This window comes from Zonotrichia leucophrys, chromosome 1 (genome assembly GCF_028769735.1).
Source record: "Zonotrichia leucophrys gambelii isolate GWCS_2022_RI chromosome 1, RI_Zleu_2.0, whole genome shotgun sequence".
Taxonomy (NCBI): Eukaryota; Metazoa; Chordata; class Aves; order Passeriformes; family Passerellidae; genus Zonotrichia; species Zonotrichia leucophrys.
In genome coordinates this window covers 49,736,279-49,752,519 of record NC_088169.1, presented here as the reverse complement: position 1 = coordinate 49,752,519, position 16,241 = coordinate 49,736,279, and the positions used below count along the sequence as shown (strand labels likewise).

The 16,241-nt window shown below is 35.7% G+C and overlaps 1 protein-coding gene across 10 annotated transcripts in view; it reads right to left on the bottom strand.

The window, feature by feature from the left end:
• MYCBP2 (MYC binding protein 2) overlaps positions 1-16,241 on the bottom strand; it is a 175,667-nt gene that overhangs the window by 131,644 nt on the left and 27,782 nt on the right. For all 10 annotated transcript variants that reach the window (XM_064713139.1, XM_064713077.1, XM_064713113.1 and 7 more), the window contains exons 3-8: positions 12,802-13,017; positions 7,921-8,074; positions 6,460-6,656; positions 6,003-6,245; positions 5,656-5,727; positions 3,713-3,809 (exon numbers count right to left, since the gene is read on the bottom strand). In XM_064713139.1, the coding sequence (XP_064569209.1) occupies positions 3,713-3,809; positions 5,656-5,727; positions 6,003-6,245; positions 6,460-6,656; positions 7,921-8,074; positions 12,802-13,017 (979 nt within the window). The remainder of the gene's footprint in view (positions 1-3,712; positions 3,810-5,655; positions 5,728-6,002; positions 6,246-6,459; positions 6,657-7,920; positions 8,075-12,801; positions 13,018-16,241) is intronic.

Here is a 16,241-nt window from a genome sequence, read left to right as displayed (position 1 = left end):
AAAAAGAAAATATCACTTTCTCTGCAAGTTTAAATCTATGCCCCTACATCATTTTTTCTTCCCTTCCTGCACTGTTGATGGAGCTACTGGCAAAGAGATTGATATCATATGGTTTGTGTTTGTCTCATTGATTACACACAGGAAAAAGACCTCTTCCAAAAATACTATAGGACAGCCACTTTACACTCCAAATATTTGCTTCATAATCTGAACAAAGATCCAGTATTAACATTTTATCACATAAATTTAATGCTAAATGGAGCATACATAATGTCTTTCTAGCATAACCAGCAAGTTCACTGGATTTTTGCTACCTAGCTGAAGCACTAAAATAATACAGCTGAAAACACCCCATAGAAACCCACTGTTTACTTTTTCCTGATACACTGCCCAGTCCAATCTAGTGTCTTAATCAGGAACAGAATATGCAATAAAAAGCCTTCAGTAACTTTCACTTCTGGAAGCAAAACACCAAAAGTAGACAACATTCCTTCCCCTTAAGAGCACAACCAGGTACAAATCACAGAAAGTATGCAGCAAGCATGATGGAGAAAGGCAGCAGAAACACTGAACCTTGAAATTCTGCTCAAAAAAATAATCTTGGATTTAACAACCAAAGGCAGTCCACACTACTAATTCTCTATGCTGCAAAGTCATGTTAGTGATAAAAGAAGTACCAGTAACTGGATGAGAAGTTCCAAAACGAATCTAAATGACATTTCTCCAAAGGTTACAGGAAGCTGGTAAGCATGAAGTTTCCTTGAATGACTGAAAATTACATGCTCACACAAGCAGAACAGCCAAGGAAACAGCACAGTCTGGCCACCAGTGGGTCCAGATTGCACTACTTAGCCTATTGCTTGAGTCACTTCAAGAAAGGTGAGTCTCCTGGTAAACATTTCTGGGGGTTGTTGCTATGTTTGGTAGATCTGCTCAAACAGGAAATCTAGAACAGAGGTGTTGTTTTTTTGGGGTTTTTTTTACAGACATGCTCTCCAGAAGATTTCATTTCCTAAAAATTAGCACTTGCTTAGCTAACAGAGGCCCAGCATTAAAAATCAAATCATTGGGAAGATTAACAAATGGAAGGCAAATGGAGTATTTGGAAAAAAAAGTACAGTGTCTCAGCTAGGAAAAAGCTTGTATGATCAATCCTAAATCTTGTTCAATATGACTTTGTATTATGGGGGTAAGGATAACCAAGCATTCTGTCTGAAGATTGCTATAAGAGAAAGTGTTTATGTACTTAAACCATGTAACTATAGATATCTGTTAATCACAGCCTCCTCAGAGGCTTCAAAGGAAGCCTCTGTTAAGCATCAACCTTCCACATCCATATTGCACATTCTGCACCAACTAGTAATGCAGGCCTTGAGATCACCTAGGCTACCCTCAGCTAGCAGTACTTTCCACACTAAGGGAATAGTCCTGAGCTAAAGACACTAATTTGCAATTTCAAAAAACAATAAAACCATATACCATGTGACTTCAATTTCTCCAGCTGAAAACAGAAATGTTTTAAGGTATGCAGAAAGCATCACTGTTGAAAGAAATGGCAAAGATGAAAACCTCTATAAATTCAGGTCTTGTCATCTAGTAAATTCTCGTGGAATTCAGACATTCTTTTATGATACATGGACTGAGAAAACAGATACTCAACTCAGGTACAGTGTATAAATCTTGGCAAAGGCCTTAGACACAAGAATGTTGACACATAGCCTGGTAGCTCCAGAAACAAGGCTGGATTTGCAAGATCATTTTTCAGAGTGGAAAGATTGCCCTTTAAAAACAGAAGTTTATGGCTTTAATAAGCTAATGGATCCTGCTGTCTGAGAAAAGAAAAATAATGTTCCACAGTTCTCTGACTTTTCTAAGGTCATGTGACTTCTATCTAGGATCAACTTCTAATCAAATCTCCTAACCTCCTATGCATCCCATGTATGAATAAATTCTAATATCTTTTTTTAATGCACTATCACCAGCCCAAGCATTTGAAAGAGATTAATTCCAGATAGAGCCATGCCTGAAGATCATCCCAACTAGGAGCAAATATTTGCTGTGTTCAGCTGTTAGCAAGGTCACTGACCTCTAGTTCTATCCAGCAAGGCTTTTCAGAACTAGAACAACTTGCAAGTCACCATAAGATTGCAGTGGGGCAGCCACTGCTATTCAGATTCAAGTACCTACTCAGTTTTCCTCAGGTCAGACACTTTTCTCCCTACCTTCATTTCATTTTTTCTAATGGGAAAGGAAAATAACCAGAAGTGGAACCCCTGGAATTTGTCCCAGGCAAAAGAACAAGGTCGTATCTTCTCACAATAACACACTGAGCTAAATGTGTAGAAGTGCACAAAGCAAAACAGCAAAGTTCAAGGACTGAAATACAAAGGACTGGAGTTACAAAGAACATCTACTTTAACACCATCACAAACCATACAAAATGCAACTGAGAGGACAGTTTGAGAAATTTCTGAATGGGTATTCCCATTTGGATTTGCTTTTGCAAATTGTTGAGAAGGCACACACATTTAATTTGTGCCTTTTTACAGTATAAATACAAGGCAGTCTTGCAGAACGACACTTGCCACTGAGATTTGCAAAAACAAGCTAACAGCTCCAAAGGGTAGACTTGAAATGTGCTCAAATCTCTCCAAGACTTGCATGAAGAACACTGATTTGTTTACAGATGGTAGCATAATTAAGGACATGAATGAACCCTGCTGTGTAAGAAGCTGCCCTGAGGTGAACAAAGGTAAAAAACCACTCTGGAAGGCAGTTTTTCAGTTCCTTGAATGTGCTCTCACTGAAATACTTCTTACAGCCCCCACAAAGAGCAACAGCAGCTTAAAAAGACATCCATACTTTAAGGATGTGCAGAAGGCTGCATGGACTAGATTCAACATTCAGAACTTGTTTAAAAAATTGCTGTTTGCATTTTAACGACAAAAATCCTAGAGAACTTTTCTGAGGTTTCAGTCAGTGGTTTCTTATTTATGTCAGGATGAAACAAAATCTTTCTTCTGATCTACAACATAAGCCTGACATTATTTGATTAAAAAATATTCTTGTGTCCTTCTGCTATTTATCTGTGTGGCTAAGAACAGATGTATTTCACTAGAAGGCCATTAAAGCATGTTCCAGGAACTTCCTTATTCTCTAAAGAGACTCAAGTTATGAGGTTCCTCTGAAAAAGGACAACAAAATGAAAACAAACAAATCCCCATAAAACAAACAAACCCTACCCAAAACCCCCGAAAACAAAAATAAAATGCCCCACACAAATAAACCAAAATCGACCACCAATATAAACATCAGAAGCATGGTCCATCAGTGTTCATTAGCTGCCTTTGCTTTTTGGATATATTTTTACCCTATTAAAAAACAAAATTGTTTTGTTCATAGTTTATAATTGCCTACATGTAAGACATCCTGGAAGCGAAGTCATACATGAGGCAAACACTCAAAGCTCAAATGAGAAAGAAAACTTTTAGGAAGGAATTTAAATTAAGATGTTTACATATTCTAAAATGTTGCAATATTCTTCCAGCAACTGGAATGAAGTGAAATACAGAAGCTGGTCTGAAGTGAAGCAAAGTCATAAAGCAGTCTATTTGTGACCTCAAAACATCTCAGTTTCTCTTCTGCGTGCCTAAAAATACATAAAATGTAAAGAGCAAACTATACCAAATTTCTCTTATGTGGAGATTCTCACCTGGCAAAGTAACTGTACCGTCTTGTTCCAAAGTTTCAGGGTTTATTCTTATGGCTGTCATACTGTGATTATTCGCATCTCTGTATAATAAATAGCCCTGGCAAGAACAAAAAAAATATGTGGAGGTATGAAAATACTCTTAAATATATCAACAGATATTAAAAGGGAAAAAAATGCAATGATTATTTTATATATTGCCTTAAAATAACAGAAGCCTTTTACATCAAATGATGATCAACATTTTTTCTACTAACTCAAATTTTAACTAAATTCCATATTAAAAGATGAAATTTGACTCCCTTCCTTCACTGTCTTCATGCCATAGATTAGCATGCTAAAACTTGCATGCAACTTTTGAAGCCCCACATACCAATTGTTATTTACATCTGTATAGAATTAGACTTAAAAGCCACAGCCACAGTAAAACCAGTGTTTCTGTATCCACTTTTCAAATCAACAGAATAGTCACAGGAATACCAGAAAGGCAATAGATAATGTTGTCCTACACAGAAGAGCAATCATTATTGCATACAATTACATGCATTAAAATCTAGAATAAAAAAAGTATTAGTTAACTACTCTGACTCCCACACTAAGACAGTTCCTTCCATTGAAACTACTGGATAAATAAATCTTGGCAAAATGAGGAAAACAAACTCACATAAATTAAGCAAAGAGCATTAAAGCAGATAGAAAATCTTCAATCTAAAAGTAGCTATTATGATGAAGTAGGAAAAATCACCTGAATTTAAGGTAACCATGCACCTGAAGGGAAATGACACTAAGGACATTTTATCTCTTATGGACACATAACTAGCAATAAGTGCAAGTCACACACCTTTCTATAAATATAGGCACAGAATGACACTTGTCCTAACTGCAGTGCCCTTGGCTACAGTCATTGTGTGAGAGCACACACCTGTACAAGCACTCAAAAAGCATCACATATACTTAATAGTTATGTACAGAATCTGCAAACATGTAACACTGTATAATAAAACCACATGAATCCTGTTCCTTTCCAAACTGATAGAACAGGCTCCAGAATTAATACATCCACACCCATTTGTTTTGTGCCAGCGTACCTTTCAGTGATTTGCTTTTACATTAAATAAAACCAGATTTGTGTTTGTGTTTACACAAACAATAACTACAATGAAAGAACATATATTTGTAATGAACAATTTCACTGCAAAAGCATGGCAAGGAGTATACTAAAAATCAGATGGGACAATCTGACAACTGAGACAGATTGGGACAACTGGGACAACTGAGATCACTCAGTTAAAAGCAAATATACAATAAATTCAGTAAATTAATTGTTTTAGGAAATACTTTTTTAATGTTTTGAGGGTTTTTTATAATGAATAATAAAAGTGTAAGAAAAAGTGGTTGATATTGCAGAAACTAAGCCTAAAAAACACAAACCATAGAAATATAGTTAACTCCACAATGTCAATGTCAATAATTATCTCTACGTACTGTTTACATATACTCAAGCCTCCCCAACTAAAACAGCATTTCCTTATTTTACTGCAGATGTTTTCATCTCAATTTCGTTTCATAAAAAGTTATTTCAAATATTTTTTACAAATTCATTGCAACAGCACTTTCTTACATCTACTGACATGCATTTAGAACCACACACCAATTGCCTGTACAGTTCATAAACTGATGTGCTAAAACATCATATTTTGCAAAAGTCTTTACAGCGATAACACAGGTAAGGACACTCCATTATTCCTTTCCACAGGCCAGTACCAGTGATTACAGGTCCATCGTCCTCTATAATTTAGAAGGCAGTACCAAAAACTTTTTTTTAATAAAGAAAGCCAAAGGAACAATAAAATATCCATGTAAGCTTACTCAAAGGCAGAGTCTACTTAAATTATTTAGGAGGGATGAGGAGGGCTGCACATTTTATATTTTAAGTATTAACTTACCTGAGCATAACCTAACCAAGACTTTTTTTCTTTTCTGTTTTTGATGCGGGATGTAGAATTGTATATATGACCCTGAAAAGCAAAAAATTTCCATCATTTAACAAATACCAGAGTGAAAATTCAACACAATCATTTACCATTTAAGCAATATCTTCAACCATATTGCAAAGTGAAAATTCTAAGAAAATGTTGTCAAGTTGTCATAGAAATCATCAGAAAAAATTACACAAACTGTAACAGAACTGATGATCACTAAGCTATGTAAGATTGCCCATGGAAATAGGACATCATAAAAGTTAAATTAAAATACTAAGTATCACTCATCAGATAAGAAGCAGACACATTACCCTCACTGTCCCACTGTATCCAGAGCCAATTTTGTAAAGTCCATCTTTACATAAGAGATAGAGGAAAAAACCATCACTCTGAAGTAGGCACTGGTCATCTTCATCTACAGATATTTCTTTCAATGGCCATTTGTGCATCAAGGCTGCCTTCTTTATCCCATTACTGAACCAGTCCTGGATTTGGATTTTGCCCACCAGAACTGCCTGTACACTCCGCTGAAGAGAGTTTAAAATGGTTGGCACCTAAAAAGTAAAAGAAAGAGTGAAAAAGATGACAATTTTTAAAAATGTTGTATTTTCTGTTCTAACTCCAGCTCAAGAGAGACCAAGAAATACCAACTCATCTCAGAAACAGTGAGAAGGAGAAAAAGGTAACAATTAAACAACACATCTCCGAACTCATGAGAAGTACTCATTTACGTAAATTCCCAGATACAGAGAAGTCTTAGTGCAAGACCTGAATAGTCTGACAAGCATGGCTGCCATTATTGGTGAGGATTGCAGAGATTGCTTGCAGTGTCCTTCCTGTCTCTCCCCAGGCAGCCACCAGACTGAAGAGGCAAGCGCAGGAAAGCGCTGTCAAGGACTGTCCCGTGCTGTCATTCATTCCCGTGCTACGGACTGTTATTTCCAAAAGCAGCTGGAACAGGGATTCTGCAGATAAAACACAGCCATTGCACAGATCAGTCACAAGATCATACAAAACAATTTTATTATCAATGGGAAATTAAAATAGGAAAATATATTTTCTCTTTCCTCAGCTATTATGTTCAGAGCTAATTTCAGATAGAAAAGCATCTTAAGTGAACCTGAATGATCCTTAACTTTTCTTCTTTTCAACCAGAAAACATCAAGTCTGGATAATCACCATGGCTGAAGATGAAAAACTACAAGTCCTTCTGTCACAGTGGAACACATTAACCAAAAATTGGCCAGAAAATGTTATTATAGTAGACACTATTCAATCTTCCCCACCACTGAGATGATGTGTGGATCTCATCTTGTCTACTCTTTATGACCATTACCCATGTTGAAGCACAACCCACTTCATAGGAACAAGCATTTCAAATTGAGGATTGAAAATTATTTTCATCATATGCCTCTTTCCAAAGACTGTTTGGTGGCTGAACTTCTCTAACAATCCAGGTGTGAACAGAAATCCACCTAAATTTTCCCAAGAGCTGATGATACAATTAATCACTATGGCAGTAATCAAAAAGTCTTCTTTGCAGCTTTTTAATACTCTATGCATCAATACAAAATAAGTTTTCTGCAGCAAATTACAATCTTTGGAAATGCAATACTGTTAAGTCATAAAACATGAAAAAATACACCAAGTCTAAAGACTTTTTAAAAATTGTCTTTAAAGAACTCAGAACTGCAGAGAAGTCTAGGCTATAGCCTATCAACAAACAAAAGATAATGGGATTTTAACTTAAAGGATATAGTCAATCATGCTCTCAAAGGCATCAGAAGTTCAACTTTTATTTTCAATATCATTTAAAAGAAAATTAGTTTTCAGGGAAACTTTGGGATGGCCAGAGAAAATAAAAACAAGAATTGTGATACTCTGCTTAGCAGCTTCACATAAATTACAAGATTAAACATCTAAGCTATAGACCACAACATCAGATTACAAGAGAAATTCACCCTAAAACTGTACTCTTTCAAATAAGACCAAGTATTTTATGTTTCAGTAAGACAGTAAAACCCGATTTTTTAGGCTGTGCTGTTCATTACTTTGTTTCAGTGAGGAAGTACCCCATACATGCACCATAAGGACCTAACAGGCCAGAATAGTCAGTCAGTTGAGAACAAGCATGTTACTATCTCACAAATACTTGCCAAGAACCATTTTCTTCTGTCCAACACAATAACAGGTGTATGTTAATAAAAATACAGTAAGAGATGAGATTACCTAGGACTTCAGGAGGCTCTGATTGCAGGCCTTCTGGTTGCTGACCTTGGAGCACATTAAGTAGGGCTTGTAAGCTCCTGAGACACAAGGATGGATGAGAAAACCTCGTCTCCTTTATCAATTCAAAGACTTCACACAATCCAACTTCAATGATCTAAAGAAGCACAGATTTTTCAGAAGAGATGTCAATATAATATTGTTAGATCTTCATCTAAAAAGCATATCCCAGTGTTCACTGAACAAGACAATTACTCAAATAAAACTTGTAATATAAGATACAGTGTTAAACCAGAATCAAAATCAAGAATCCACCTATACAGCTATACCAGCAAATATTACATGTAAGTCAGCCATTATATAAAAGAGCATATCTAAGTAGACTAAGTTTCCTGAAAGAATAAGGAAGCTTAAATTTTTTGCACAACAAAAAATAACCTGTACCTCTGAGCCCTTCTAATTTCTATCCAGTTCACTCTTTGACAGTCTTCTTTTTCCTTGTTCATTAATGTGAGCCAGCAAACTATAACGGTCTTGCAACCTGGCTGTACATCCTGAACAATACATTTGACAGCTGATGCTGGCAGCTCTAGAACTGTCCCCTCCAAAGCCTCTGAGATTGTTTTTCATATTGTTACAAAAACAAAGATTAATTGCTAGTCACTAAAACTCCACATGTACTCATAAAAGACATGCATTAAGCCAAATAACAGAACACGTTCAAAAGCTCTGTTAAAGCCATCTCTAACTTTCCCTTTTAGAATTCCTGACTATTCTGAGATTACAGTCATGCTTCTCTTCACTGCTGCTCCCTTGTACTTCTTCTCAAACTCTGTATTTAATAATTATGAAGATGAAAGAGAGGAGGGTTAGCACATTACAAATAAGCAACTGTATCTTAAAAACTTCACTATGTCTTTTGGTCAGGAGCAGAGCCCCCATAGAGTATTTAACAGAGACTCATCCCTGAGTAAAATCTAAGGAAAAATATAGAAATGCGAAAATAAATAACATTGTTAATGCAACTGCCATCCATGCTTAAAACATATATTCTGGAAGTCAGCTCCAAGTTCTACTGGGTGCCTTGCAACTGTCTTTGCTGATCTTTAATTTGATTCCCATCCTTCAGAAATTATTTTACCATCTATTTTTTTCTTGGAGGAAGGATAAAAACATCACCAAATCAAGTCCTTAAAGCACAACAGCAATTTTCCTACTAATTACACCTTACATTTCACATTGGCAATGGAGTAGGGGGAAAACACATGCATGGAATCTACAGTGAAAAAACCTGTCAGCATAATAATGTTTTTTTCCAGGATCTAAAACTCACCATCATTCTCAAGGCTAAAAAATAAAATACATTTTCCGCACATTTTTATATAATGGCCTTCCTGTTCAGTTATAATGTCTTTGAGAGAAACTAAGTTTATTCTTCACAATCTTCAGACAGAAGACCTCATCTAAGAGCTGACAGAGGCAGCTAGAGAAAGTAGAGAACATAACACAGTGGAGAAGTTCACAGTTTGGTGAACCTCCACTACAGTAGGAATCAGTAAGAGAGTTCTGCTGGGATGTTATCAATTCTGCATAGGTTTTGGGTTGGTTTTTAAATATCTGAAATCAAGAGATTGGGTAGGCTTCATAAAATAGATCTATTCACTGTGTTATCTCATGTATGTATATCTTACATATATATACACACACACATATATATGTGTATCTCTCTACCTCTCTCCTCCCAACGATGCTCTGAAGGACAGAATAAGCAAATAGTTCTTTCCAAGACATCTTAAGCTTGTTCTACCACACTCTGAAAGGTTTTTGAGCCAAAACAAGCACTGCGCTGCCTCAGCTTGTGTCACAGCCTGACAGCTCTTACTGATGCTCTCTGTTTAACCATTCTCCCATTCGCTTTGCAACACCTTTGAGACTTCAGAACAAAAGTTTAAGACTGCTTAACAAAAGGTACCCAAAATTCTAGCCTGGATGCAGATATTGTGACTCCTAACTAATTCCTAAAATCTCTCAAGATTTCATCTTGAAGTCTTCTCTATGCCCTTGTTTTATTTCCTTTATATTTCCTCTCATTGTGAGCATTATCCCCAATGCTCACATTGCTGGAATTGAAATTACACACTACTCTGAATTAATTTATATTATACACTTACACAAAAAAAAGAGAACATTTACAAAGGTAACATTATGCTAATGAATTTTAAACTGTGTAAAATCAGTCCCTAAAGAAAGTAATTATTTGTCTTTTATTTTTTGTTACAACTTAAGAATTTAAATTTTTGCTTAAGGTTATTAACAAAATGTATGCCAGGGCAGAAACAAAGAATATTTAAGTAATTTCATTCCACTTTAATCCAGTATTTGTCCCTTTTAGTACAGGGCTTTTGTGGATCATTCATTACTCAGCCTTAAGTTTAACATCGGGGTGGGGGGGTGGGTTGTCTGTCTGCCTGTATGTGTGTGTGAGAGAAAGGTGTGGGAAATACTTCTCCTTTACTCTGCAAATTACAAATCTTATCAACAGAACTGAACCTACTCCATTTTAGGTAGAGAGAATTCCTCACCATTAGCTAAGATACTAAATAAATAAGGTAGCAAACAAGTATGTCAAAGAAAGGCAAGTACTTCCTGAGAAACCAAAAATATAAAGCTATCAAAACAAGTTACTAAACTATCTGAACAAAACCAAAAGACAAATTTTTTGTTGTGCTAGTATCTGCAGAGCAGCAAAGTTTGTCTCTTAATGTTAAAAACAACTATTCTCAATCTTATTATAGAAATTGCATAGGACAACTTCTGATTCCAAACTACATTCTACTTAAAGGCTCTAACAAACCTGACTCCCTCAAGTTTAAGATCTGAAAGAAAAATATCTCAATAGAACACCTAGTAACCTTAAGCTACAAAATTGTACAATGTTTTCAGCTTACTCTCAATTAAACAAAAAGCCACCAACACACCAATGACTACACTCTGGAGAATCTGTAAGAGCACAAACCCTAGCCACAATTTTTTTCATCTTTCACCTCACTGTCAAACTCAAAATATATCAGTATCCTTTTTAATAAGCTAACAATTACTACCAGAAATTTGTCTTGTAAATATTGTGAACCTTAGAAACTTTATAATAACTCTTTATAATAACTTTCTTCTTTACAGTTAACAAACTAAGCCCTACACAATATTGTTCATTATCATGAGACAGACACCTGTATCAAGGATAGCAAGAGATTTACAAGTCAGTCCTTAGAAGTTTTACTACATGTGAGACAGTTCCAAGCAGATGCTTTTTTTAAAAGCATGAATGCAAGTCTAATTGTTACCTCCAAGTGACCTAAACAACCCTGTATTACCTAGATAGTTATGAAAAATACTGAGGTTGTATCAGGCATCTAAACATATTTCTGTACCATAAATTCTCAAATTTGATATTTTGTAGATACTTTACTAAAAATTAACAGTGTGAAAACATCTTAATTTTCACCAGTTTTATATTTGCTGTACTGAATGCAACAAAAATCTCAACAATTTTCTATTTTGAGAGAAGTTTGTTACCTACAGTTTCCTTATCATCTTTGTAATTAACTGTCCAACACAATACCAATGTTTTGGTTTCCACATGCAAGTCTTCTTTCCATATCACTGATAAATCTCATCCGGCTTGGAACCTCTTTTAATTTCAACATATTTTTAAAACATCATTCCATCCTCCATAAATGCTAGTAGCTACATTGGCTTTTACTTAAAATTAAGCACCCACAAGCACTTGCTGATTCATTTAATACAATCCATGAGGGCTCAAATGCAGTTCATAAACAATGCTGACTTTATTTCCAGTGACCACACATTGCAATCATCAGTCATGAAATTTCAGTTGGCTGACTTGGTTATGCTTCTCTACAATTCACCACTACTATTTTCTGGAGTGCCAACTTTATCCCTCAGATAACAACACCTAAATGCAATCATCTACAAAATCCTAATTTTCTAAGTCACTCAAATATTCTACATAACCACAGCTGCAACTACCTTTATTAATTCAGCATTTGTATTGGTTTTAGATCAAATATATACAAGGGAAGTTAATCTGAATATCCTTTTTAGATTCAGAAGAACAACAAAACAAAGTACATTCCATAGCATTGATAAGGTAGCAATGAACAAAACTAAATGCATAGTTTTGTAATACATAGTAAAAAACAAGTGAACCAACAAATTGAAAAAAATAAAAAAAAATCAGTAAGTTCTTTATTTCTGACTTTCTACCATTAATCCTACTGAAAGCATAGAAGCAGTCAATAGTAAAAAAACCCACTCTAACTGTTCAACTATAGCATCAAAATCTCAACATGCAGTACAATCTGGAGCTGTCAGTACACTATGGGCACTAAAGCCAAAAAACGGGAAAGAATAACAGACAGTTGCTGCAATTACATGCATACCCAACAAAACATCTTAGGAACCATTCCACCAAATTATTTCCATTATTAGAAAGACTTAGTCTTTTTGGAGGGTAAAGCAACAAAAGAGCACCCTTTACCATTATGAGTTGGTAGTCTCTCAGAGATATAAGAGCTGCCTTATTTGCATCATTTCTGTGTAGATTTTTGAGGCAGGAGGTGTTCAAGTACCAACACTTTGAAAAGAATTCAACTTGAGTGTTTACCAGACATTTAACTGACTTTAATTGGGCAGGTACATAGATCATCCTAATTCATTAAATGATTCTGAACTAGATGGACTACAAATAAAACTACAGCACTGTTCTAAGCAGCTGGATTGTACTGTTGCTCTTTAATCCCCAAAAAGAACACACCAACCTTAGATGACATACATGGCACACTTTAGGTGGTATCAGTTACTTGCCTTTGGAAGTTTAATAGGTGGCTCTTTGGGCTCCTCCTCTTCATCACTGTCTGAATCCCCACTCTGGACACTGTTCTTCGAGGCCAAAGACACAGACGCTTCCTTTTTCTGCCACTCCAACACACAATGGCGGACATTGCAGTAAACATTAAAAGCTGAAGGATTGCTATGTAATCTGATATCTGGTATTGTTATTGTACTCTCTAGGCTCTCAGTCTGAAAAACAAGATCAGTTTTAGTTTATTAGTTTAGTAAAGTTTCAAGCTTTGCTAAATATAAATAATCTCAACAGTCTCAATTTTGACAGACCAAATTATTTCTAAACTAGAGACAACTTTCCTGCTGAAGTACCTAAAGGTCTATTTCAAGCAGGGAAGAAAGGAAGAAGATGACATTTCAATAGATTCCATCTAGCTTCAGCCTCTACCTCTCATAACTTGATGAGGACACCGGGACTAAAAATGACAGCAGCTCAGGCTACAGAATGATCCAAACCTATGCCACAGTGGTAAGAATAGCAGAATCAAGCTCTATCTCCTCACAGCAGTCTGTTTTGGAGGTTTTAATTATAATTGAACTTTTAAATACAATCCATTGGATTGTGTACTAGCAAAGACCAGCTGGTATCAGCACAGGCTTTGAAAACTGGATTTCAGGCACATGGGAGGAAGCAATTCTCTGTAAGAGCTTGCTGTAGACAGAGGGCACACAGATCATGCAAGGAGAGAAGGCCCAGGTTAAGACTGCAGGACAAATTTGCTTGACCATGCAAGGCAAAATGTGGGGGATTATTAGGCCAGACAGACTCAGGGTCATGACTAACTTCACAAGGTCATTTCTGGTTTCATTCTTGTACTCTTGAGGGACAGGGGGAGGAAGGGCACAGTGAGAGTGGAGGCTTTTTGTCTTTTTTTTTTTTGTTTTATTTATAGGGTATTAATACTGTGCATTGCCACATTCATCTGGCATGAAATTACACAGTGAATTATACTACAGTGATTTGAAACAGATCACTGAGAGCAGTGATGGGAAGGAGAACATTAAACTAGCAGAGGAGAGGTAAAAGGAATTTGACAACCAGTGAAGTGGGTAATATTTTAATGGGGTGATTTGTTTTTCTACAATATGGATGCCACAATTTTCTACATCAAAACCACTTGTATCTGCACATACATTTTTATTAATACCAGAAACAACACAAGACTCTAAGACCTTTGAACACTGAATGTTAAAAAACAAAATTCAAAATTACTTGAAAATATTTAATCATTCACATATTCCCTGGTTTTGACTATAATATTATTCTGACTGTACTGGTATGTATTTGCCTATCTTTCCTTTCCATTACTACTAAAGTTATTGCAAGCTAGAACATTAAGAAGTAATGCTTTACTATGCAACCTATTTTATCAAACACATTGTGTAGTAATTTTTCTCACCTGCATCAGTGGTAGCAGTAAGCACAAAAATATAAATATAATGAAGTAGGAAAAAGAAAAAGCTGGAAAAAGTTCCCTACATGTATACTCAGGTTTGGCAGGATTTTTCTTTAACTCAACAGAACTTGTACCATTAAGGACTGAAAGACAGCAAAGTTCAGTCTTTGTTCAATATTTGTATCTTTGAAATAGTAAAGCTTTTGTTAGAAATCCCACAATATTAAATCAGTGCAAGAAACCAAGGCACAACCTCATATGTTATTCCAGTAACAAACAATCAAAATAAATTTGGATTGACCCCACTGATAATGAGCTACTACATGCTTTCAAGTTTGACACCAAAAAACTGAATGGTTTTAAGATGTAACTCTTCTGTTCATCAAGTATCCATACACATTACCTCAAAAATTTTTGCAGCTCCTGTTAAGGCAAATGCACAGTACAAGCTTTCAGCTTTAAAGCTAGCTCAGCTGAATGGCACAGGTTACATTCCTCAGTAAACTTAGTTTACTAAAGTTTTTTACAGACAGTTACAGAAAGAGAAAGCCATTTCAGAGGCTCCAGATATCTATCTGAAAGTTCACTTATCTAGTTAATATCACACATTGTAATTACAACTTCTGTGAAGAGTTTCCATTCCAATTCTTTCTTGTCAGCTCAGCTAAATCTTTGATCCTGAAGAGCCTAAGTTCTGTAGCTCATACAGTCTCTTTTGAAACAGACTGGCCAAACTGTTAAACCAGCACAGATAATTTTAGACACTACAGCGCTAGATACAAATCAGTGTATGTTTTCTTGCCTATTATTAACAAGCTGGCTAATTTTTAGAAATAAACTCATTTTCCTGTTAACCAGTAAGCACTTTAACTATTCTATCTCTGTGTTCAGTGTTTTGCATTTCTACAGTAGTGCATGAACAGTACAATACTTGCATACACTAACTGCCTACAGACACTTCAGTACAGCACAACATCCTCCAGAAACTTCATCATAAGATAAAAAACACTGATGTGATTTGTGATGGATTTGCTCAAGTCTAAGGGGTTTAACTAAAATACTTATAGTTGCTAGCTCTTCAAAACAAATATGCATCTGTGGATGCATATAATAAGCAGGTTCTACAAACATCACATTCTTAGATTTCCTTTACATAAGACAAGAACTGAGCTGGCAACAACAAAAAAGAAACCAGTAAAACCTTCTGCCCCATCTAATGCAAGTGATCATTCAGTGAGCAGCTTTTTTGTTGTTTTTTTCTTTTCTTCAACAGTGGTAGAGGAAAGTATTCAAAACAGACATCAGAAATTTTCCCTATATGAAACAAGTGTTCTTCCTTTCCAGGTAACAGATTCCTAACTTCACTAAGGTCAGATACATTGAACAAGTCAGAAAACTGGGATTTGAGTTCATCCCATCATCACCTGAAAGTTTACTTTTCTGCAGCTAATGAATACCTTCTACACAATCATAAAAACTTCCCCAATATTATGAGACTCATGGTATCATCTGTACAATCTTGCTGCAGACTCAGATGTTGATACCTGTACCTACAGAACCTCAGTCAGTACTTCTTTTTTTAAAGTAATAATTAGAGAATTTACAATTCTCTAATGATGTTGCATTTCATGTTGGCACACAATACATCTACATTGTCAAGAAAACCGGCAGAATATTAAACCAAAATGTTAATCAAATTCTAAGAACTCAGTAAAGCAATTTATTGATTTTGCACAGGACCAGAATAATTAATAATCCAAACAGACTACTCTTGAGCTATACAATAAATTATTTCAAAAAGAAACAACACCTTACAGCCTGTTTTCATGGTGTTAAGAGTACTGAGAGTCACATGACACTTGGAATAAGGTGAAGAGCAGCAATCACTTTCTCTGCCTCTGAATGTCCAATTCTTAATGGCTGCTGGAATATTGCAATCCAAAGCGCTCATTACATTTGACTACACATTCGGTTTCCAAAGTGCCTAAGCAGAAGATGAGATGA